General features: G+C 37.8%; 1 protein-coding gene across 1 annotated transcript in view; it reads right to left on the reverse strand.

Annotated features, from left to right (window-relative positions):
* ANK3 (ankyrin 3, node of Ranvier (ankyrin G)) overlaps window positions 1-25,186 on the reverse strand; it is a 137,992-nt gene that overhangs the window by 21,888 nt on the left and 90,918 nt on the right. Inside the window, exons 18-26 of the mRNA XM_008566631.1 lie at window positions 18,863-19,074; window positions 17,383-17,590; window positions 16,246-16,342; window positions 15,682-15,910; window positions 14,901-15,026; window positions 13,995-14,117; window positions 13,529-13,555; window positions 12,226-12,307; window positions 292-8,037 (exon numbers count right to left, since the gene is read on the reverse strand). Coding sequence (XP_008564853.1) covers window positions 292-8,037; window positions 12,226-12,307; window positions 13,529-13,555; window positions 13,995-14,117; window positions 14,901-15,026; window positions 15,682-15,910; window positions 16,246-16,342; window positions 17,383-17,590; window positions 18,863-19,074 — 8,850 coding nt within the window. The remainder of the gene's footprint in view (window positions 1-291; window positions 8,038-12,225; window positions 12,308-13,528; window positions 13,556-13,994; window positions 14,118-14,900; window positions 15,027-15,681; window positions 15,911-16,245; window positions 16,343-17,382; window positions 17,591-18,862; window positions 19,075-25,186) is intronic.

Here is a 25,186-nt window from a genome sequence, read left to right on the forward strand (position 1 = left end):
TCCATTAGCACATTAAAAGAAAAGTTGTTCATCTTGAATGACACCAATATCTTCAGCATGCTTCCCTAGCTGTCTACAGTGTAGTTTGATTAAAAGGAAGAAAGAAGAGTATATAAGACAACACATACAAATGACAATGACAGAATGAGAAACTACAGTTAAGTCACTCCACAGGCAATCACAACAGTTCATGCACTAGAGTCTACGAGTTGGAAAGTGTGTACAAACTATGCTGGTTCTCCAGGATGGGAGCAAAGAGTGCTCGAGAAACCTGACTGCCTTCATTCTCACCAGTCCTCCTACTGCTCCTTTTCTCACTGCCGGCCTTTTCACTCTTTGATTTTAAAGGTGCTGCCTCTGTTTTCTTATCTCTAGCAGACTTCGTTGTAACTGAAGGCTGGCCACCCCGGGAAGTCTCGGACAACGACGTGTTTCTTGATGTACTTTCTTCTTCATCGGACAACTCGGACTGCATCTTTTTGTCTTCTTCAGAGAGACGGTCCACAAGCTTTAAGGTCTCACCACTAATTCCCTTAAAATATTCAATGGAATGTTTACATACTTCCTTGAGCTGACTTTTCCTAACTTTAACTGTGGTGGTGGTGGGGGTGGTGGTGACAAAGGTGGATCTTACCTTTACTGGCAACTTGGATGGAATCTGTCTGGCCTTGCCTTTCTCTGGCTGCTCTTGCTTTAGTGTGGTACATGCTTTTCTAACTGAAACTGTGTTATCCCTGTGTGTGTTTTTTACTGGAATTCTGGACTTAACATCTACACACGAAGTAAGGGTTTTGGTTTTCTCAGATTGACTAACCTGCTTCACTTTACTTGCTTTAATGTTTGGCACATGGTTTGGTGGGAAGATATCTTTTGGTGAAGTGGCCTTTATGGGAAGTTTGGATTTTTGCCTAATCCCTATTGATTCCTTTGTCTTTTGCTGCTCTCCAAGAACTTTCTGCTTGTCTGTTACACAGTGTCCTTGTAGTACCCCTGTCTTTTTTCCTGATGCAACTTTCACTGGATTAGCTGTCTCTGTGGTACAAGTGGGTGCAGAATGTTCTGTCAGAACTATGTTACTTGTAATATTATCTGTCTGCATAGTGGAAGAATCCAAATTGTTGTTGTTATTAAAGTTATCTTTTTGAAAATCATGTTTCTCTTGGGGCCTAATGCCCATCTGGCTATTGTCTGTATTTGAAATCATTGTTATAGTTTCATTTTCTAATCCCTGACCACTGGTCACCACAGCTTCTATCTTATCTGTTACTTCTCCAGGGCCTTCTTTCTTCATGGTCATAGTGGATGCAGAGATTCCCATTTTTATAGGCGTGCGCAACTTGGGGTCAACTTTAGAGGTGTTAGTGGCTGCTGCTGATTTCTCCAGGGAGCCACTACTGGATGTGCCTTCCTGACACTCTCCGCTGGTCGGGATGCTGGGGTTGGGGTCGACTGTAGGTGCCTCTACATTTCTCTCTAGATTGGTTTCTACAGGGGTGTCCCCTGACTGTAGCTGTGGTGTGGCAGTAACCATACTTTTATCCCCTTCCCCCTGGTCCCCTGACTTCCCTTCAGAAGTATGCTCACCAATCTGGAAAAATTGGAGCCTCTCTTCAACAAAATCCCTCTTGCTCATGTCAATTGCACCACTGCGAGTCATCTCAAACATTTTTCCTTCATGAAATGGGAAGGGGTTAGGCTCACTAGTTGGGGTACTTTCATCAGTTGGCGTTCTGGCTGGCGTTGTATCAGGGGTTGTTGCTGGAGAGCGGTCTTCCACTGCGAGACCAAATGGCTTAGTTTCATCTTCCCGTGACTTATTGTCAAAAACTTCATCATCCCCTCGGTTATTAGACCAAGGGTCAAAATCTAGACCTTTGGTAGCTACTGTTTTAAAAGGAGTGGCAAATTCTTCATCTACTTTGTAGCTGAAATAAGTATCAGGAAACACTGATCTGTCAGGATGTCTGCCTTCTAGTGTGAAAAACTGGGCCCCTGATTTCTGATCAGTCTTATCAGGAGGCTTTTCAGATGAAGAACTTTTAAAAGGTGGCTTATCTTCATCTGGTCCCACCTTTTCCTCCTCCTCAATAACTTCAAGTTTACTTTGGCTAAAAGAGCGATCAGCTGGCTTCAGAATGCCCTCTGTATTCCAGACATCTTTCTTAATTTCCATGGTTTGACTTGGGAGTTTGGAATCACTCTCTGTCAAACCATCATCTTCATCTTGCAGGTCATAGCCATCCAGAGAGTCGATCTCTGTGGCATCTGTGTCATGAGAAAACTCTGCTGTGGTAGCGATGGAACACTCAGTGATGGACTGGTCATTGTTCCCATTCTGAGCTGTTTCATTCTGAGGCGAAACAAGGCCAAAACCAAATTCATTATCTTTTCCAGGTCCATTACTTTCCAGTTCTTTCTGGCTGGAAGCCTTTTCAGCAGAAGCTTTGGATTTTGTCATTTCCTGTTGCTCATCATCTACTTCTTTTAATTTGAAGGTGTATTTTTTAACTGGAACTGGTTGATAAATAGATTCGTCATCACTTGAATCACTGACGTCTGCCCCAGGAGGAACTGGTGAAGGTGGCTGCACTCTGATGACTGGTTCCGCCAGTTGGTACTTGTCATGCTCATCTTGCAGACTGACTTCAATCATGTCAACCTCTTTTTCAATCTGGTCTGCATCCAGTGGTGGAGGAGGGGGAAATTCAATATAGGCAACTCTGTTACTTTTTGGTCTTTGGTTAGAGTCTTTGCTCACATCACTAGGCATTTCACGCTCAACTGTTGTTTCCTCCACTGTTGTCTGCTTTAGGGAGGTTGACTTGGCCTGTTCCTCCTCCTCAGATTCCTCAGAAACCTCGGGAATTGGGCTGGGTTTGCCTGGTATATAAGCTGTGAGTGAGTCTGGTGTCTTAGACGTAAATTCATAACTCACTTCCTCTGAGCTGGGTGTTTCTGGGGTTAAAGGGCTTTTCCCAGAGCTGTCTAGAAAGGATACTTGCTCTAGAGTATCATCTTCTGGACTACCTTGGGGAGAGGGAGGTTGCTTTTGCTGTCTAGTTGTATAAAAGGTCCCTCTGGTTTCTTGTACTGTCTTACATTCCTGACTTATGATTTTTTTTATACTTCCTTGTTGTATCTCCTTTTCATATTGCTTCCCCACTTGTACAAAACTGACATAAACGGGTAAAGTTTTTATCTCTTTCCCTCCCTCTGTCTGGGCTAGTGGTGCAAGTTTTTCCAACCCATCAATGGGACTGTGGTCGAATACATCACTAGAGGGTGAATCCTTTCCTGGGCTAAACTCTAAAGAATCAGGAGATTTGGTGGGGGAGGTTTCAGTTTCATCAAGAGGTGGGCATAAACCTACATAACTCTGATGTTTAGAAACCTTGCTGATTTCTGAATAGGTAATTTTTTCATCTTCTACAGAATTAAAGTGCTGTGTCTCAACTGTCTCTTTCATACTGGATTGGGACAATTTTTGTGATAGTTCATGTTTTGGAAATGTCGACTGCTCACAAAAACCATCAGGAATATTAGAAGACAGCATTCTCCTCTCATCAGCAACTCTGACTGGAATGTGTGACACTGCTGAGCTCTCACTTCTCCTGGAAGGTTGATCAGGAGATCCACCTGGACGTTCCCCTTCTTTAACAACATATTCCCTGTATAAGACTTTTTTTGAGGGAGATTTTACAGTCATTTCCTTAATTTCTGAGAAAGAGCCATTTGTTAACAATTTGGGTTCTCTCTCAGTCACAGACATAAATTCATTCTTTTGATCAACACTTTCACTCTCAGGGTGACCAATGTGATTCTCTCTTACATCATGAACAAGTACATGCGAAAGTTTTTCTTTCTGTGACTTATTATTAGTGGCTCCAGAACTTTCCCATGTTCTAAAAACCTTTTTGTCCCATGGTCCCTTAGATGCTAAATCTGAGGTTACATGACATGCCAAGTCTTTAGCCTGTTGCTCAGAAAAATAGTCAGGCATTGCTTTACTTGACATTTCAGTTCTCTGTTTTTGTACATCATCAAAGCCAGAATCATTTACAATCATTTCGTTGCTTTGGGCACGCTCCTCTTTAGCTTTTAATGCCATGATATCTTTTTGTGCAGGTATGCTTTCATCTGAGAGGTCTATGGCCTTCTGCTGTTTTTCTCTAGCAAAAACTTGGTAAACAGGTAGCTTGCTCTCCTGTATTTTTTTAACTGGTATTCTGGATTGGCCATCTGGCTTTTTGTCTTCTTGAGACATGTCCTTACTTTTTGTATGTGTACCTTGTTCAAATTTTAATCTAATGGAACTGAGTTTAGATTGTTTGAGCTGAAATCCAGACTGGGGCCCTTCTGGTGCTTTGCTCTGGGAAATACTTCCTTTGGCTTCCACTGCTGACTTGCTGTCCTCAGTCTGTTGGGAATGAACCCTTTTCTCCGGGCTGCAGGGCAGACTGGATGCTCTCCTCTCCTCCTCCTTGAGGAAGCCTTGTCCATCACGGCCCTGCTGCCTTGCCTTAACCCATTCATCACTGGATGCCAACAGTTCTGTTAGTAGTGCTTTCTCAGGGCTGCTACTGGTAGAGCTTTGAGAGGAGTATTCTTTTCCATTTCTAGGGTGTGGCTTTTTCTCTGGGGAGTGCAGTTCATCATTTAGCTTTTCAGTTTTGTCACGAAAAAACTGTGACACTTCAGTCAGCTTTTCTTCAGCCTCCTTCACAGTCCTGTCCACCCTATCTTCATATATCAACTTCTCTCTACCTCTGTCTAATCTGTCCTCAGTAAAGCGCATCCACATGGCATGTTTTTGATTACTAACATCGCCAGAATAGTGCAACACTGTCACTTTATCAAAATGCTCATCTTTAGACACTTTCCCTATACCATTTTCAGACACATCTTTATAGATTTTGGAGAGAATTTCTTTTTTGGGGGCAGTGGCTACTTTTTCTCTGGACCGCTTATCAGACCCCTGTAACTCTGAGCTAGGGGGTCCTGCATGGTCTGTAACCGATTCCTCAGTATCAGAATGAGACACATCTAGCTTTTCTGACAGAAGCATTTTCTCAGCAAACCTGTAAGACTCCCCTCTTAGTTCTGACAACTCATCGTCATGGTATTCTATTGAGTGTTGACTCAAAAGCTTCAATGTTTTATAAGAGTCATCAGATATGAGTTGAGCAGAACTAGGGCGGCTGTCTTCTTCTTGGGACACAGGAGTGTTTACTCTGGAAGACTCCAGATAAGAAGGCAATGACTCTTCAGCGGTAAGTTCTTCTTCTTCTTGCTGACCCTGTTCCTCTGAACAAGGAAAAGCATCGTGTTTTTCTGGCAGAAAATCTTTTAGGTTAATATCTCCCCGGGATAAGTCTTTCTGATATACATACATTTCCTTTTCTGGATGCTTTTTGGTTTCTCTAATAATGACTTCAGTGGGCTCAGCTTGGTTACCTTTTTCGATGTGGACTTCTATTATACGCTCCAGTTTGGGTTTCATTTGGTTGTCCTTCTCTGCATGCTGGGCTGAGGTTTCAGCAGCAGACTTGTGAACATCTGGAGACACTGCCGACTTATGTTCAAACAGACCTGCCAGTTCTTTGGAGGGATCCCGCCCGGACTGAAAGGCCTTCATGATGTCATGGACTGACATGGTTTCTTCAAGTCTTTCAGAGGCACCTTCACTGCCTGGTGGAGAATGATAAACCATTCTGGTGGTTGTGGTTATGTGAGTCTCTTCCTTAACACGCATGCCTTTGCTCAAAACCCGATTGTGGTCGTCATCTTCACTATTGGCTTTCATTTGAAATGCTTTAACTTTTTCTTTAATACTAGATGTGGTGGACGTTGGTTCCAGTTCCATAAATGTTGGTGAAGGTTTGGGTGACACAGGCTCCTCTGGTTGGGACTGGGGAACATCCCCAGCTGAGGGCTCATAGCTCCTAATAACATGAACCACTTCAGTTCTTGTTTCTGTAATGACAGGAGGGATGGGGACTTCATGAAAAAGAGGTTTCGGACCAGTGCTCTCTGCACTTTGTGGGGCTGAAGGTGTTTTTTCACTTCTTGTTTCAAAGCCACTATCAGACAAGGGACTTTTGTCTTGGTCATGTTGAGAAAAGTCATCTGGAGACTCTAGAATAGTATCTGTTCCAAAAAAGGTGTCAGCCATTTTACATAACTCTTTCTCGGAGGTGGAAGGCCTCATGGAGGCAGGAGGCATCTTGAGTTTGTGTTCCTGCAGAGCAATTGCTGGTTTTAAAATTCTTTTCTGTCTCTCCTCACCATCCTTCTTTGCGTCCTCAATTTTGTACTTTAAGTTTGTCAATGAACTACTCCCAATATCATTTGTAAGGTAATCAATAACTTTGGTCAAGTTGTAATCCTTCTCAGAGGCAGCCTTTGCTTTTACTTGTACTCTCTCCGGCAGAGATGGAGACTGGCTTGCAGTGGCTTGTTGTCTTGCTTCTTTTATTTCTTCTGAACTAAATTCTATCCAGTCATCTTCAGGAGAGCGTCCTTTGTCACTCTTAGGTGATTGGGGTGATCCTTTATTATCTACACACACATCCTTTTTAAGGATTTCGCTCACTTTCACTAAATCTTCCTTTACTTTCTCAACAATTTTGAAAGGTTCTTCATCATCAATTCTCCCTTCTTTTGGGAGTTCAGGTTGGAATGGCTTCTCTTCAGGCACATCTGTCTGTAGTATTGCGGTCATCCGCATCAGGTCCTCTTTCATTTCAGCCACGTCTTTTAATATCTCCTGACTGGAAGATAAAGAAGAAGGTGTAGATAACTTAAGGGCAGAGGGTGCAAGGAACAAAGATGACTTAACTGGAGATGAAGTTCGATTGAAATGGGGCTGAGGACGTGTCTCCGTAGTCAATGTTTTAATGGGTGACAGCAAGGCTGCTGTTGATTTTGTAAGTGAATTAGAGTCTGGAATTTTCTTTAATGCTGGTTCTGGCAAAACATTGACTACAGAGTATACTGGCACTGTGATTATTGATGACGTTACAGATGAGGTAGTTGCAGATATTGACGACCCAAGGGATGTGTAGAGTGCACTTGCGGAAGGAGTTCTTAGAGACTGAAAAGCTGATGGTGCTGTAGAAACATATGACCTGAGTGGGGAAAATGGCATTGCTGTCGTGGTAGAAAACACTTTCTCAACTGTGTCAGTGGCTGCACTGACCACAGAACTCACAGAGTTTGTAGCTGTCGAAATTTTTTCCTGTAACGTGGCAGTGGCTTTACATCCATTAATTAAAGTTGAAGATGATGGATATTTCAGAGGAGAAATAGATCCGTTCACTAATGCAACCTCTGCATGTCCAGGCATCTGTTTCACCGGTGACGAGAGAGAAGATGCCATAGTAACTTTAGTTGATGAAATGACATCAACTGCTGATTTAGCTGGAGACACCACTGACTTTAAAGGTGAAGATATTAGCGGTGATGTTGATGTAATAATTGACTTAAACGGCAAACTTGAGGAATACATATTAATATTTGATTTGGGGGAGGCAGGGGGTGTCATAGTAATTGATGACCTCTCCAAAAGAGACCCTGCTGTAGTCACTGGAGAGGTTCGAGAGGAAAACGTAGAATTGGACGCCAGCCCTTTTAAGGGCGTAGCCTCTGTGACTGTGGGAGCTCTAACCAGGGTACCAGAGGAAACTTGGACATTGTATGGAGATTGTGACACCACTGTTTTTATTGGCGAAGAAATTGTCCGAAAAGATCTAATTGGAGATGCCACGTCACTAATGGATTTAACTGAAGATGTAGTTGATGCGCCTAATGTGGATTTGATTGGAGAAGGAGTCGAAACAGACCATATTGATTTTAACGGAGAAGCTGATGGCGTATTAGAGGAAGAACTTGATAAGGAAGTGAAGCCTGACTTGGCTTGCCCGGGCACTGTAATCGGAGCTGTTGTCCAGGACTGGTATGGTCTTGTAGAAAAGAATGGCTTGTATGAATAAGTGGTGGGGAGGGATCTTGTTGCTCCTGCACTCCGTTCAACTGTTTCTTAAATTTTAAAATGAAATCAAACACAAAAATCAACAAAAATGGTTGAGAAACAGAGAGACCAGAGAAAAAAATTGGTCAGTAAACTTTGAAATATTACAAAAGCAAGTACAATTGTTTGCATGATTTAGAATGGAAGAGGCAAAAGGAACAATTAAGTAAAAGAGGAAAAATAAAGTTCTACAGACATAACTAATCCAAACTTAAAAAAAAAACGATAAATAAAAACAGCAATGTGAAATGAAAGACAGAAAAAGCACATCGCAACCAAATAGGCCAACAATGAAAAATGGAAAACATGAGGGAAGAATTAATGATGAGAAAAATAAATCACAGTGGAAAACTGTTCCCTTACTTCCTATTGACTTTCTTATGTGCTGGTTTTGAAATAGCAGCAGCTGTTCTGTTTTGCCTGTATACATACATGTTTGTTTTGTGCAACCATATGACTCTCATTTTGGTAATTTCTAATGTTCCCTCTCCTTGAGCCTTTCCATTATATAGATTGCACCTACTTAGAACCATTCCAGTAAGTGTAGCTATACATCAAATATCTAAAACTCTTTTTTAGAAAACCACTCAGGCTTATTTCATGCAGAATCCAAAGTAACTTTTCAGTGACAGGCAACTGATGTGCAAACTGTGAAGCCACTGGCTTTTAAATCTGTATCTTCCATGCACAGTTCGGTTATGTTTCACACCCATAAAAAGCCAATAAGAGCAAGAAATTTTCTGAGTTAGAATTTTAAACAAACAACAACAACAACAAAAAAAACAAAGAAAAGGAATGTTTGCATTTATCTTTTCCATGCAGTATATTCCTTTTGATGAGGGAAAATTTCACACCCATAAAAAGCCAATAAGAGCAAGAAATTTTCTGAGTTAGAATTTTAAACAAACAACAACAAAAAAAAAAAAAAAAAGAAAAGGAATGTTTGCATTTATCTTTTCCATGCAGTATATTCCTTTTGATGAGGGAAAAGAAAATGTCATATGAAATGATTTAAAAATGCATGTATGTACACACACAAAAGAAAAAACCCAGAAAATATGGTTCATGGTTAACATAAGCAAGCAAAGCAACTGAAAACATTTTATCATGCACAATATATCATGGCAAACAAGCCAATGAAGTAATACAATTTTTATGCCATATTATGCACAATATATAAACTTTAAAAATATTTTCACAAGAGCATTTAGAAAGAAGAGTACACTTTTTCCATGAGATGTGAAGTCTTGGTACCTTTTGAGATTTCAGGAAAATATTTAATACTGTGCGTTATAAAATACACCCACAACTAAATATATCCGTGCCTGTAGCTGTCTTCATTATGAATAAAAGCACATAGTTTATCTCATAGGTTTTCATAATCTATTCTACTTTCAATTCTCAAAAGGTATCACGGGGAAAATCTAAAAAGCACAGTCATATTTTTAACATTGCATATTTAAGCACCTACAGTGGAATATGGCATGTATTTGCATCTATGTTTATCAATTGCAAAGGTACCAATTCTAGTGCCTTCCCAGAATATTCAGGGGCTCATGGGTATCCCAAACACTGGAGCAGCCATGAGGTAGACCTACCCTACCACTAAGAAAGATGGATGTAATACCAGCATTCTTCTGGTAATGGGGCAAGAAACACAAATGAGGCACGCACACTTGCTGGGGGAGAGCAAAGACACACTTAGTCCTGTCTGCTTCTACAGCTCTAACAAACAAAACAAGCTGGTCACAGAGATTTGGAATGCCTAACGTTCTGTGTCGAAGTTGAGGACACACTTGATCCGAGAAAGCCCTGGTTCAGAATATCAGTGAAACTCGAAGAGGAAATGAGAATCTGCTTCATCGTTTATGCTCCTCTTCATGCTGTGCCCATGCCAGTGCTACAGCTCAGTCCTTGGATTAGCAGCTACTCCCACCAGGGTGAAGATTTTCATTCCTAGTGTACATTTAAATTCAAACATTCACAACATATCCTTTTCTAGGCTTACACATTATTCTAAAGAAAGTAGAATATCTAAGGAAAAGTGTACTTACTGATAACTCCTCCTAGCCATAATTTTTAATGTGATATTGCTTAACTCTTTTGGAAATGCTACATTGCAAATGGTAGGTTTGAGAATTCCTTCAATTCAATGATTTGGGCTCAGTTCATGTCTTAAGAGAATTTTTTTTTTAACTATCAGAAACTGGCAAAACATCTCTCCTTTACCACTGAAGGTTGGCTCCATCAGATAGGGAAGTCTTTTTAACCATGTCTATGGTTTTATACGTTGCAAAGAACCAAGTTACTGATCAGTTACATATTTTATGCTTTAGTGACAGATACTTTGTGATATAACACAAGGAATTTATGGATATCAGGCACTGAGCTGTACCAGAATCTTTTTTTCTTGGGAGGCAGGGTGGTGAGGGAAAAGTGGCATTCACTTGGAGTTGTAACACCAGTTCAGATAACATGACATTTCCTTAGTTTTCTTTTACGTCCTTATTCCTTTTCATTCTTCTCTTCACCACCCTTATGTGCCCTTCCATAAAACAGAAAAGTATCCTCTCCCTTCTTTCAAAAGTCAAGGAAGACAGGCTGCATATACCTTAACTGAAGCCAAATAAAAAGCAGCAACACTTTCATAAGTGGGAAAAATTCAATGAACCTAGCACCTATCTGACCTTACAATTCAGGTTTCCCCCAAACAAACACCGTAGGGACCAGAGTTAGATGGAAACTTGTCTGCCCCAAGGGGCCTCTGACCTAAGGTTCATCAAGCCCATCCTTAATCTTAAGGATGTTGCCTAGGGGGTCCCAAACAACTACAATGAGGCTCACATTTAGGTCCAGTAATGGTATTGAGGGCAAAAGAATATTCCAAAGAAAACTTACACTCAGTATATTTAGTTGTACTGAAAAACCATGTAGTTACATACATCTTCCCTGCTCTGTAGCATAAGAGGAGTTAATTACTGGCCCTTATGTTTCTGAAAGGATTTAGACACTACTAGAGGAGAAAATTGAGATCTGAGGGAGCATTCATGTGTGGTGGGGTTTCATTTCTCATGTACTCCCCATTTTATATCTGTGTAAAAAAGCTTCCCTAGTAGTCAAGGAGCTAGACTCCAGAAAAGTATGCTAAGATTATCTGAGCTAAGTAGTGGAGTAGTTTCCTGCTGTGTATTTTATATGCTATATTGGGCCATAGAAACAAGAATTCTGGAAAGATGGAAAAAACCAAAGTTGTGGCTCTTACTGGTAAATTTCCCAACCTCCCTGAACTCAAGTAACTGTGAGCCAATGGGAAACAGGAATGATTCACTAATTAAAAAATAATTTTGTATAAATCCTCCTCTAAATGAAGCTCTCTGATGGTTAAAGTGGCACCACTCTACTCTTTATCAATCACGGTGCTGCACTCAGTACTCTTCATTCCCACTGGTGGAAGGGGTTATGTTGAGGGCTGTAGTGATCACCTGAGGTAATAATTACAAGGGTGAAGGAAGGAGAGACGGAGGAGGTGGGTGGGGCAGGGGCAGGGGAATGAATATGACTGAATCTATACCTTGATATTTGCAAGCCAGTTAACAATGAACCAAAACAATCATCGAGGAAAAAAAAAGGTTTTAACCAGTTTAGTGAAGACCAGCCTTAAAACTAATATTTTAATAAAGGACAGGGGGAAGGAGAGGGAGGAAAGAAATAAGAAATCAGTAAACAAATGCTACTTCAAGAAGATAAGAAAATATAATTTTTGCAAAGTAGGAAGAAAAAGAATCATTACTAGGATATAAAAAGAGATGACAACCAATGTAACTTTTTCATTCTTTCTACCATCCCAAATACATGGGAGTAAATATTTTCTGAGCATAGATTTAAAGCAACATTGGTGTTCATATCTGCCAGCATAGTTAAAAATCAAAGTCAAGTATTAAAACAAAAGTAATAGATGTTTCTAATTTAAAACAGTTAATGGCTTTAAAAAAAAACCTGTTTTGAAGCTATGAGCTAGGGTGTTTGTACCACATATCTTCAACTGTATACAAAATTTTACTTAGATTTCATGATAGGGTTTTCCTGCAGGCAATTTTTATCAGGTTTCCAAATGACACAAAAATTTAGTTTGTACAGAAAAAATGTCTCTTCTTATACAAATCCACACAGATTAGTAAATGTGTTAGAAAACTCACTCATTCCAGGCTCAGTCAAGTAGCTGTAGCGCTTACGTAAAGCTAAAGATGCAAAGCTTTGTCGTCTATCTGTTCTCTCAGTCTGAAAAAGAAAAAAAAAAGATGACTGTGTTTCCAACTTCCCTGTGTCATTTTCACAGTTCTGAAACATTTTGTAGGATGGCACGTTGATATCTTGTTTATTCTTAATTTTCTTTGTATGCATTTTCCTCTTAAAAAATGTTAATTCCCTACTGGGATTCTATAACCCCACCCCAATGTCTCAACAAAATAACCATTACTTAGAAAATATAAGAGCACTAATACAGCAGACTACAGGGGACTACAAATAAAAGACGAGCACTACAGAGACTTTTGATGCTGAGCAGTAAATTTTCCCAAATTCATTCATATTGAAAGCACACATACCACAAAGTTCACTCATTCTATGTGAGGACATTCAAGGAAAAAAGGCACATGAAGTTTTCCAATTACTACTATGGTTTCTGTATGTTAATAGGCACAAAGAGTAGATGAGATTAGAAACAGGTTAACGGTTTTATTAGAAGTAATGTTATTGAGTCCTAAGTCTGCTGATTCTATTTATTCCTACTGATGTGAGTTTTAAAAATTCAGTTATCGTTTACGTTGGGGACATATTAGAAGATAACTTAAAAGAGAAAATTCTTTTAAAACTTAACTGAACAAGTGTACTCTTTAAACAGTATCCAAGATAAATTTCTTTAGGTGGAATATCAAATATTTATCAACAGCCAGTGAACAAATATTTTTTATTACATAAAACATAAGTTGATATGTACAGTAAAATTTCATATATTAACTATGATCTTGATTTAAAAGTTGTACCACAGTGGATAGCAGTAGATATTAGAATATGCATGTGAAACATTTTAAAAAAAGTGTATTTGTACATGCCAATCTATCACATTTAAAAAACGTTTAAAGAACTTTAATTTCTCTTTTTAAGTCATTAGCTGGATTATAATTATAATAAATAATGTATTTATTTTTGGTGGCTAGCCTGTACAGGGATCAAGCCCTGGACACTGGTGGTATCAGAACCACACTCTGACCAACTGAGCAAACTGGCCAGCTCCTGAATATACTGAAGTATTAGTGTGTATATGTAGAGGAAGAATAAACCATTTTTTAAGAAAAATACATACCCGTTTACCTCACTTAAGCTAAGATCTGCAAAAATATAATCTATACATTTCCCACACTTCAGCCCTCTGATTTCTTTTATACAGATTCAATTTCTATTCTACCTCTGATAGAATAAAAGCAGAAGTGTTCATATTACCTCATCATCTTGATCTGACTCTGTCTCCTTTTGGTTCCAAGGTGCATTGCAGAGACAAGGAATATTATAATGGACAGCAGGGAAAAGAATATCAGGATATGAAAAGGACTGAGTAGGGAGCACAAAATGCAAGCTGATTTAGAAAGCAAAGCAAACCAAAAGAAGCCAACCAAAAGTATCAAGAACTGTACACCCATGGCAAATTAATGTGTGACGTCATTTGAAAGCGTAAAAATCTATGAACTACCAGCAGAAGCAGAAGCGATAAACAGAGGACTCCATCATACAGACTTTAAGAATTTGACACCACAGTAACAAGACTTAGTCAATCTACACAAGGAGACTAATAAAACTCGAATTTCAAGAGCTTTAATAGTGTTACAAAGCATTCCTTAATTGCATACCAAGGGCCTACTTCTTCAAGACCAGGGGAAAAAATTTAAAAGAAACCAGTATTAAGAGATACCTTTTTATGTGCTGGCAGAGTGATATTTAAGTTGCAGACAGCTGTTTGAGGCAGTCCTTTTGTTGTCTTTGGTTCTTTCAGGAAAGACAGACGACCACAGGGCTCTTGGCTGGTGTCTCTAATCTAGAAGAATTTAGGTAGTTGACAGTTATAGAAAGAGACTTTTCTGAGGATTCCTGTATGTGTAAGAGTTAAGTATGTTTATTTTGTGAAGCCCTTTGAAAGACAGGGAAGGTAAAGGGAAAAAAATGATAACAATTACATGTCAACCAGGGTGGTCACATTTGAACTCAGCAAGATTTAGATGCTCAATTCCTGGCCTAAACACGGGATTGTTGTGTCTGCTTGTTTTATCCAGACAATTCACAGTACAGTCTGGGTTATATGCATTTTCTTCCTGCCTAATTTCTTTTTCTCAAAGCTTCAGTTTCTGCAACAATAACAGCAAGTAATAACAATAATAAAACAATTGTCCTTTCTCCTTCTGTTCTCTGAGGAAGAAGACGGTCTCTCCAGAATGTCCCTGGGCTCCATCAGAAATAGAAATAAAACTTGAATACTGGATTCGGATTTCATCCATTATTTGATTACTGAACATTAACCAGATATGATACATTTTATTATTCTAGATTGTTTGGTTTTATAAAATTTGCTTAAACATAAATGACTATTAAACTTTTTAAAAGGCAAAGATTGCTTTTACTAATTATAAAGATTTAATGGCTTGATAGTACACTCTGACAGAACTAGGACAAAAATCTGATCTTGTTCTTATGAGGTCAGGTTTGGTGGGATATTTCAAACAAAATAAATCATTAAAACCTTTTAAAACCATTAAAACCCTTTCTTTTTATTCTCTAAGAGAATTAAAAAAAATTCACAAAATCTCTATTAAAGATGATTTACCTTGATGGAAAATGGCAGTCTATTTTCTTTGAAAGCATAAAAGTTAAAAACAAGTTGTTGTCCTCCTTTGGTAAGTGGGGCCAGATTTCCATAACAATCAACATAAATAGGTTTTCCTTCCAGAACCTTTTAGAGTAAAAGAAATACATAATTTAATGTTAATTTGAGTTGGAAGGATTTTGAGATTTTAAGTCACATAACATTAAGACTGACATATTTCTATATCATATTTGTCTCTTTATTAGGAAATTATTCTGTAATTTCTGTGGTGGTATTTGCCATAAAAATAACACTGTGGCTTACAATTCAACAGTTGTGACTGGAAACCATATTCTGGACATGTACAAAAGATAATTATATATTTATTTCTATCCTGGCACCTTTAATCATGTTTGAGAAAGTGTCTGATACCAATTGCTTATTCATATAGTTGGAAAGTATATATATATATTTTTGACTCTTAGATACTTAAATGATCACTGGGATGGAAAAAGGAAAATCATGGTAATGTGTAGACAGTGACCATGGAAATAAGATAACTCAAGTAGCCACAGGAAAAATGGAAACCATAACTTAGATTTCTCACTACTACATTTTAACCAACTAAGATAACCCCAAAGACACTTAAAATAATTTGAGAATGAATCTATACTGAATTTTTAAAATAAAAATTAAAATCAATAATGTACTTGATAATTAAGGTAAGTGCCATTATGGCCTCAAATAAAATTCCATATGTGGGGAATGTAATGAAATGAACTTGTTTTTGTGAACACGTTACCTCAATATCTTTACTTCTTGCAACTTCCTCAAAATTCTCTTGCTGTTCTAAAGTTTTATCCACTTTGTCATCTGTCATGCAGAAACATCGCAGGGAAGATTCTACAGGATCATTCATTTTGGCAAAAACAACGAACTTGGCCATATATGGAACACATATTAATTCTCTATATAGTTGCGTGGCTAAACCAACAGTTTCTAAAACTTGATGGCAGTCTGCAAGCCAAAATCTGAGAAAATCAAAAACATAAGTATGGAAATGAGGCAATTTAAAAGCCAAATCTTAAAACAATTCACAATTTAAAAAATCAGAGTGGATAAGGGAACTAAATCAAAATATTGTTCATTTAGATGGCAAAAATATTTACTGTTTATCACACACAGAAACACTGTTTATTATTTGATAATAATTATGCTAAGTAAATGCTAAGGATTTTTTTTTCTCTCTTTCCTTTCCCACAAAACTTAAAATAAAAAAACCACAATGGTATTGAGCACAATTGTTACTTTCCAAAGGTAATAAAACTAGTATCTTAGTGCTTTTTGGAATCCTTTATTTCCATACCTGGCTGAAACGTTAGTTGTAAAAGAGACACAATCCTTTGTAAATGTCAAAGGAGTTGTTCCTGTGATGTCTTCCCACTGAGCAGGTGAGGTGCCCCCTGAGAGAACAACAGCAGATATGTTGACTTTGTTATCGGAGATGCTTCTTGTAAAATTTTCATCATCATCCTGTTCTTCCCACATAGCCAGTAACTGGCAAAGTTTCAACACTTTCAGTTTAATGGTGTGTACTATAGGTAGTTTTTCTCTTTACTCTCATACTTTCACTGTCTTATTATGATCTCCTTATTAAATTTTTAGGAAATTACTTTTCTGTTTGGATACTGAATGGCTTAAACTTGGGGCGGCCACAATTTATATTTTGTAAGTGCAAACATTTGTTGTTTCGGATAGATAATATAAGTCTCTTATTTTTTAAAAAGGTAAGAACTATCAAGAAAGTTAAGCAGCAGTTCATTTTGAACCTGGCTGAACCATTTAATTTTCAAGGTAAAAGGGGGAATCTACCACTAAAATTACTCCTCAAAAAACAAAAACAAAACCTGTCTTTGATAATCTTGGACTTGTAGTTAAAAATCAGATTAGGATAATCAAAGCATGAATTGAGCTCAAGATTTCAGGTGCTTATCACCTGAAGTATGTAAATAATCCCGGCATATGTAAATGTGTAAATAAACCCTGCATATGTAGTCTACTGGATTACACCAGTGAACAGAGTAGGTATTGAACACTTCCCTACTACAAGTGCTCTGTGGGATCTATATTTTTCCCAAAGTCCATCCAATTTCCTGCTAGTCTAAAGAATGCTGCCAGGTCCTCTACCTCTATCTAGGTCACAGAGAATTTACGTAAAAGCTCCAGTAGATTCAATAATATCTAAATAATCCTAAAAGGGCTCTACTACTAATGCTGAACTTAATAGCAGGAAAGATGATATCTTTAAGTTTTAAATTAGTCATGAGATGAGCATCTTACAGAAATGATTCCATGGATAACAGAGATGAGCTGATGGACAAGTGAAACATTTTATTCTTTATTTCCTACTCTTACAGCGCTGGCATAGATATTTCAAAGGTTTTATGTCTTTGGAGGAAATAACTGCAAATCAACAGGAAGTACAGCAGCAACTTAACCAAACCTGTAATGCTACAGAGAAGGCGCAGGTTGGGAGTAGTGTCCCCCTTGTATCCATTGGATACACCCTCTCCTGAGGGCGGGGGCACTGGAATGGTCATTGTGATTGGTTTATGGAATTTCCTTCTTCTTGGTTCCACAGTGACAATTGGGCTAAATGTTGCTTTGTTTCCAAGGATCTTTTTCACAATTTCATCCGGAACAGGCTGGGCCTAAAGACAGAGAAAAGACCTTAAATAGAAGTGGATATTTTTTTCATCAGAAAGTTGACTTTGTAAGTGAGAAGGAAAAAAGACCCAAAGCAGACAACCAAAAAACATGTATTTTTTCTTTATCCTTTCTCACTATTTTAGGAAGGCATGAAAAAAAAAAAAAAAAAAAACCTAACACAGTGGCAGGAACTGGTTAGCCTGAGTTATTTCCCTAACAGAACACAGACAGTATTATTGGCTTGCATGAAAGAAAGGGGGTCAAATCTCAGAGCAGAGAAGCTTCTTAGTCTAACCTAAAGTAAAGGACAACAAATGTTGAGTTCAGTATATTTTAAATCTATGCAGGACATTCAGTAAAAACTCATAAAGGCAACTCATTCCCATGTAAAAATTGAGGCTTTCATAGTTAAGTAACAAAAAGGCATTCAAAATTTCAAAGGATTTCAAATTCTAGTCAATCAAGCCTAACGTTTTCCTTTTGGTTTCTTTGCTATTTGGTAAAAAAAATTTGATATTGGATACAGGTGAAAGGAACCTCATACCAATGAAACGTAAAGTGGTCTATTTAGCTGCAAGTATTTACTAAAGGTCTTCTCAGGACTCACAGTCTTTGGCTTAAAAAAAAAAACAACAAAAACCAACAACTCCCTTGGGCGTGAGAGTACAGCCTCACAAAAAGAGCATGAACTTTCAGTTAAACTATTAATTATGATATTAAGTAATAACACAGATTAAGTTATTTTCAGTTGATTTTCCTTATTCAGTAAGGAATAAAAAAGAACTAGTTAAAGTCTACCTGAAATGAATAAATATAAGAAACATCATCCTTGCCAAGATTTCTAGTCAGCTTACCAAACCAAAACAAGTTCTAACTGGTTTGGATAAAACCCAGCGTTTACAATTTCCTTAAACCAAAACACTAAAGCTTGCAAGTTTCACTAAAACTGATTTTCATGATGTGGCATATTATAAAACAAGTCTCAGTATGTCGCTCTGCAAACCGAGACCAATAACCTATGGTTGAAAAAATTATCTTTTATCAGAAACCAACTGATACTTTTAAACAGAAAAACTCTAAAATATGTACCTTATTTAACAAGCCACTAAGCTAATTTTACACTTAATGCTTTTTATTTGAAATAGGTTAATGATTCCCCAAATGGCCTACATGACAATATCATTAAGGATGAGCTACGATAACCATTTCCAGAGCAAAACATGTTCATTCACTCTCTACATGTACTGACAAAAACAACTTTTTGTGAACATCACCTGGAGGCCCACTCGAATTCTCTTAGTTAGGGCACCCTCTGGGAAAGACGCTTGGACAAGGGGCACGGTAGTGCTGCTCAGAATTCCACCTTCAGGACCAATCTGGTTGCTTTCCTGTTTAATCCGGGAAACCACTGCAAAATACTGGGGGAAATCCTTAGTGATAATCCTGCAGATACGCTTTTTCCCTAACTCTTCTGGGCTATCAAGTTCTGAAAAGACAAATGAATGAAAAAGCCATGAGCATGGGCATATCTACAAAATACCTTGAGACAGATATGTAATTTTGATAGTCAAAACTATTTATATTCAGTAGCTTGTTTAATTTTTATGATAAAGAGAATACTACAGTGATTATAAAATAATATCTTTTTGCAAAAGTATTATAAAGCTATTAATATAAGTATCTGTAGAAAAATATTTCTACTGAGAAGGAACAAACATCTTCAAAAACTGACATTTTTACCACATGTGAATAAATTCCCACTCTTCAAGAAGAGACACCTCATTATGTGATTTTTACAGTAATCTGCCCTCAAGCTGCTGAAAGTAGGAATGAGTCAGAAAAAAAAGAGGCCTCACAAGAAAGTGAATAACAACTTAAGTACAACTCTAGAACTTTACTTGAAAACTCTCAACTATTTTTTTTTCCTTTTTGTCTTTTTTACTGACCGGTAACGGGATCGCAACCCGCGGTGTCGCGCCCGTACCGGGGACCGGCAATGGGATCACAACCCTCGGTGTTGCGCCCGCACCTCGCTCAGCCAGTGAGCGGGAACCGGTTTCCACATGGGATCCGAACCCTCGGCGGGAGCACCACTGGGCTGGCCCAAAAAACTCTCAACTATTTTAAAATTACCGAATGATTAGCAGTATCATCACCAATTTCTGTCTGCCCACCAGTTGCTCTCATTCATCAAACTCAACCTTTCCACAAATGGACATATCTTCTTCCTCCTTTCCACCTTTAGCCCTACTACGTCTTCCCCTGTAGTCCTAAATCTGGTGAAGGATTTACAACTTGCCCAGTCCTTCAGTCTAACAGTGTTGACTCACTTTTCTTCATACTTCCCACCTAATGGTCAAAGTCCAGTTGATGCTATTTTGGAAATGGCTTCCTCTCCTGCCACTCTGTTGTTCAGACTCTGTTTTAGCTTGCCTAGACTTACTTAGATCAACCTCCCAACCATCTCCCTGCCACTGCAGTGCAGCTACATGGGTTTTCTTTAAAAAGCCAAGTTTTATGCAGAATTATGGTAGGTTTAGTTGGAATAAATGATTTTTAAGATGTTATGGAATAATAAACATTGAGATTAGCCAAAAGTACTTTGGTAAAGTAGATTGTGAGGGAGAATTTATCTTATAAGATTAAAATAAGTATATACAGACATATAAGACTATAAGAGTTATCTATCTATCTATCTCTCTCTCTCTCTCTATATATATATATGTAGACAAATAGGTGAGGGGTACAAGAATAGGGAATAAATAGACAAGTTTATATATGTATACTGTATATATGTAAGTCCATATATATATTCACTTTTATGTACACATTATGTATTTAAATTATATTTAAGTCAAAGTCATATTTAAATTTCAAACAGTGGGGGAATGATGTTTTATTTAAAAGATAGTGATGATATAATTGAAAATCTATTTGGAAAAACAAATCTAAATCACTAAATCTTATCATATGTAAATTAAAAATTGTGGCTGAATAGAAGACTTAACTATTTTAAAAGATTAAAGTATTACCAAAAATCTCAGGAAAATACATTTTAGCCTTGTTTAGGGGAAACCTTCCTACACAAAACTGGAAACCCAGAGACCTAAAAGGCAGTTTTGACTCTATAAAAATGAAAAATTTTCCATGACAAAAATAGTAAACTTGAAAGACAAAAGGTAGGCTGGGAAAGTTAATAGCCACACCTGACAAAGGATTAATATGCTCAATACAAAAGATAGCTACAAATTGGTAAGAAGATGACAGACAAGCCAATGGACAATAGCAAAATGATATGAACAGGCAATTCACAGAAACTGAAAAATGGTCAATAAATAAATATTAAAATGTTCAAACTTGATAATTTACATGGCACACCTACCTCTTGGATTAGCTAAAATTAAACACTGACAACATCTTGTTATCAATTAGAGAAAAATTTGGAAAACAGGAGCTTTCATTCATTGCAGGTAGGTGTGAATGGCAATAATCTTTTGATAATGTAATTGGGTATCATTTATTCAAAGTGAAAATGCACCTACCCTTGGACCTGGCAATCCCATTTTCTGACATCTTTCTTACAAACACATGCAAAGCCACATTGCTTATAATTTAAGAAGACTCTGAAATTACGTCCTTCAAACAGGACAGATTTCCTAACTCTGCATGAAACAAGTTGTGTGTCTGTGAGTATGAACCCACCAGAGGAAGTGAGGCATTTGTGGGGGTTACTGGTGGTATTATGCCCTTCTTAGCTGTGTGTGTGTGTGTGTGTGTGTGTGTGTGTGTGTGTGGGTGGTGTGTGTGTGTGGGTGGTGTGTGTGTGTGGTGTGTGGTGTGTGTGTGTGCATACATCCATTTGTGAAGGTTTAAGGTAGAAACAGCTGTACCTTCCCTGGACACTATCATATCAATGGACTGGGAAGAACTGCCCCTTTGTGTGAGGGAGGCAGCCTGGCCACACTAAACGCTATATTATGTTTGATAAGGCATTAAAGTAACCCCAAATATAAAGGCAGCAGATGCTGGTAAATGGAGAAACTCAGATTCCTAGCTACAGAAACAGAGAAGATCTCAGGAGAAATTGATCAATGCCCTCTTCACTCAATTTCTGACATCTTTTAGGTAGGATATGCAAGCAGCTTGAGGCCCCTCTACATGGTACCCCCTCTGTTTTAAAGCTTTTATCAGTTCCTGTACCATTAAAACTTGCATGGTTATTCAACATACATTTTCACAGGTATTTTGAAGATAAGCCTCAACTCAAAGAAACAACTAATGTGGGAATTTCAGGCACTGCAGTAGGCAAGAAGGAACAATTGGGGTCCCCAAGCACCATTCTTTAAATAGAATCACACACATTGCCTTCTTGAATACTTAGATTTCCAGGCCTCTGCACGATGAAATAGAGAAATGATGATCTTTCCTGGTTCCCTATAACCAGGTTATATCCTGCTTATGTGCATGCTTAAAACATTGGCAATTTTTCTGAGAATAATAATAATATTATTATTATTTTAAAATATGATTTAATATTTTTAAATTAAAACTAATAAAATTATTTTTTAATAAAAGTTTTACTTAAATATTGGTTTGTAAAAAGAGGTATAATCCCTTCAAGAGCTGCTGTTGAAGGCTAGGCTATTAAATTCTAGGATACTGTATAAATAGGACAATAAATGATGCAGATGGTGGGTAAGTGTGAGTAGGCAAGAAGAGGAGGAGACAACCAGTCAGTAAATGTTCACTACAGAATTCTGTGACCTGAAAATCGATCACATGATCTCAGTTGCCAACCAGTCAGTAAATGTTCACTACAGAATTCTGTGACCTGAAAATCGATCACATGATCTCACTGACCATCCATAGGATGGAGGTTAAATAAATTAGGATATGTTATACTATGGAATACTGGGCAGTGTTAAAAAGAATGCAGTAGGAGTTTACGTTCTAATACGTAAATCTCCAAGACAAATTAAATGAAAATGTCACCAAAAATATGATCTCATAACAATTGACTAATCACATCCTTATATGTAAATGTGTAAATTCATATAATTTACATAAAAATTAGGGGAGGGGAGAGGGAAGAAGAAAATTATAATACATCTTATAACGGATGTGTACTTATGTACTTATGTGCATAATAATACTAACACTAGTATTAAATAATATAGATATAAATATAAAATGTTGATTCAACTCAAGCACATTTTTTCCTGTTTCTTGCTTTAAGAAAAGGTAAGTGAAATACAAATAATGGAATGATTTTAGCTGAATGTTTGAAAGCGGGTAACTAAAGAGCTGGCTGCTGGGTCGAGAGGGGATGAAGCAAGAGCTCTGGACCCTCAGCTACTGTGACGCCCTCCTGACCTGTGGCCACATAACCTGGCATCATAGTACCTTCCCCAAAGGCTTTTGATTCTAAGGGAATTATTATAAATTTAATATTATAATATTAAAAATATTATAAGGAAGGGAATATATATAAATGTGAACTACTACATTTACATTAAATTAAGTGATGTTTGATACTTAGGCCTGGCACATAGTAGGTGATCAACTGGAATCCATTGTACCAAGAAAGCAGCTGGGAGTTAATGAGACCCAGACACTTTTCATACCAAGTAACAATATAATTCTTTAAACCTTGCTCTAAAATATATGTAGTCGTAGAGACTAGTTGTTATTTTAATAGTTTTATTTTTATAAAAAATTGCATGTGAAAAAGTGACTCTAGTCTTCCTACTTTTTAATCCACAGTGAAGTCTGTTATGTCCATGTGTTTATAACTCAAATTACTATTTACTTAATGTTTACCTAACATAATTAAAAACCCATGAGAATATAAAATTCCTCTGAAAGTTTTGTGTTCCAAACTTAAAAAGTATATCAGAGAAGTCAGATTTCCAGACAAATAGCAATAAAGTCTGATAATGTAAAAATAACGCCAGTATTCTTTCCTGGATTAAATTTGTATGTATTAAATTTTTAAATGGTCCATTACTTAGATAAGAGAAGCAGGAACATATTACCAAGAATCTTTGTTTTGCTCCCATCCTTTATGTATAGAGAAGAGCCCAACAAAATGATGTGCACCACAAATGTGACGCCTGTGTCACATTCACCCCCAGAGTCCCTTACTGCAACGTGCTGTAACTTGGCCCGATCGCAAACACAGCGCTACACATTAAAAGCACAGATTCCTAGGCTGCTCTAGTGGAGATTCTGACTTGGTAGGCCTAGGGTGGAACCTGAAAAATCTGTTTTTCACACTTAATTCAGGTGACTTTATGACTTGACACATTTAGAAAGGAGGGTCTTAGTGAACTCTCATCCTTTACCAGGCTTTAAAAATTCAGAACCCATTATTAAAACATGGCAAAAGGATCCCATGACAACTCAAGGATGGTACAATATGAGAAGAGAAGCCTATGGGACAACAATAAACATCCACTACTTTTAAATGGTTTTGTTTTTTAAAAGGATGTACAGATCTCCACAGCTATAGAATTGAAGAAGAAAATGACATAAATTGTGGTAAGGTAAACAATGAAATATAAACATAAGAGCTTCTTACCTTTCAGGGTGATTCATAATTCCATAGACTATGAAAGGACCCTGATATCTCTCTCTTCTCTCTCTCTCTCCTTTTAATCTATTACTAGTAAAGTTGTCACACACACAAAAGAAGAGGATTAAAGACAAGAGAGAGGTGAGTTCTAAAATAGGTAGTTTTGGCCAGGATGAAGCTTAAAATTAACATTTACTGAATATCTACTTTGTGGCAGGTCAATTATTATTTGGCACACACAGAAGTTTGGTAAAATAGGTATCCAAAGTTCAGAGAGGTTAGGTGACATGCCCAAACTGATGTAGCTGGTCAGTTTTAGAGCTGAGACTAGAACCTACATCGGGTTCTAATCGGGGTGGGGTGGGGGGAGCGGTGGGGAAGAGATGTCACACAGACATGGACTTTAACCATTCTCTAACACAGTGTCTTTGTAGACTACCTGGCACATGGGTGGTTGGTGCTTGATGAATGAATGAATAATAGATTTGCATACACCTTTGTCAAAAAGGTAAAATGACTTCTTATTGGCCCACTCTGCAAGCAGCAAGCCCTGATTACAGTTGTACTGTAATGCCTCATTTGTTAGCGATTAATTTCTTAAGCACTTTGTAATTCATTTAGTTTCTTTATTTGTAAAAGGTGGGACAGCATTCTCTGTGGCTGAGGTTTTGCAACAAAGCAATAAGAATCATAAAATGCTTTGCAAATAAATATAAATGGTTATGGAGACCATAATACAACGAAGCATAAATAACAGGATTGAAATCATTTTCTGACTAAATGAGTTCCTCTTAAAGCTTTCATATGATCATCCTGATTTTTTGCCTCCCTCTTACGTGCACATGATTAAATGTCCAGATAACTTGGTCAAATGGGGACACAACTCTTGCTTGTATAAAATTCAGTTTTGAGGGCCGGCCCAGTGGCGCACTGGATAGTGCGCTGCTTGGGAAGCGCGGCAGCGCTCCCGTCCGAGGGTTCGGATCCCACGTACAGACCGGCTCCCGCTCACTGGCTGAGCTCG

Source organism: Galeopterus variegatus, unplaced genomic scaffold (genome assembly GCF_000696425.1).
Source record: "Galeopterus variegatus unplaced genomic scaffold, G_variegatus-3.0.2 Scaffold257, whole genome shotgun sequence".
In the NCBI taxonomy this organism is placed as follows: domain Eukaryota; kingdom Metazoa; phylum Chordata; class Mammalia; order Dermoptera; family Cynocephalidae; genus Galeopterus; species Galeopterus variegatus.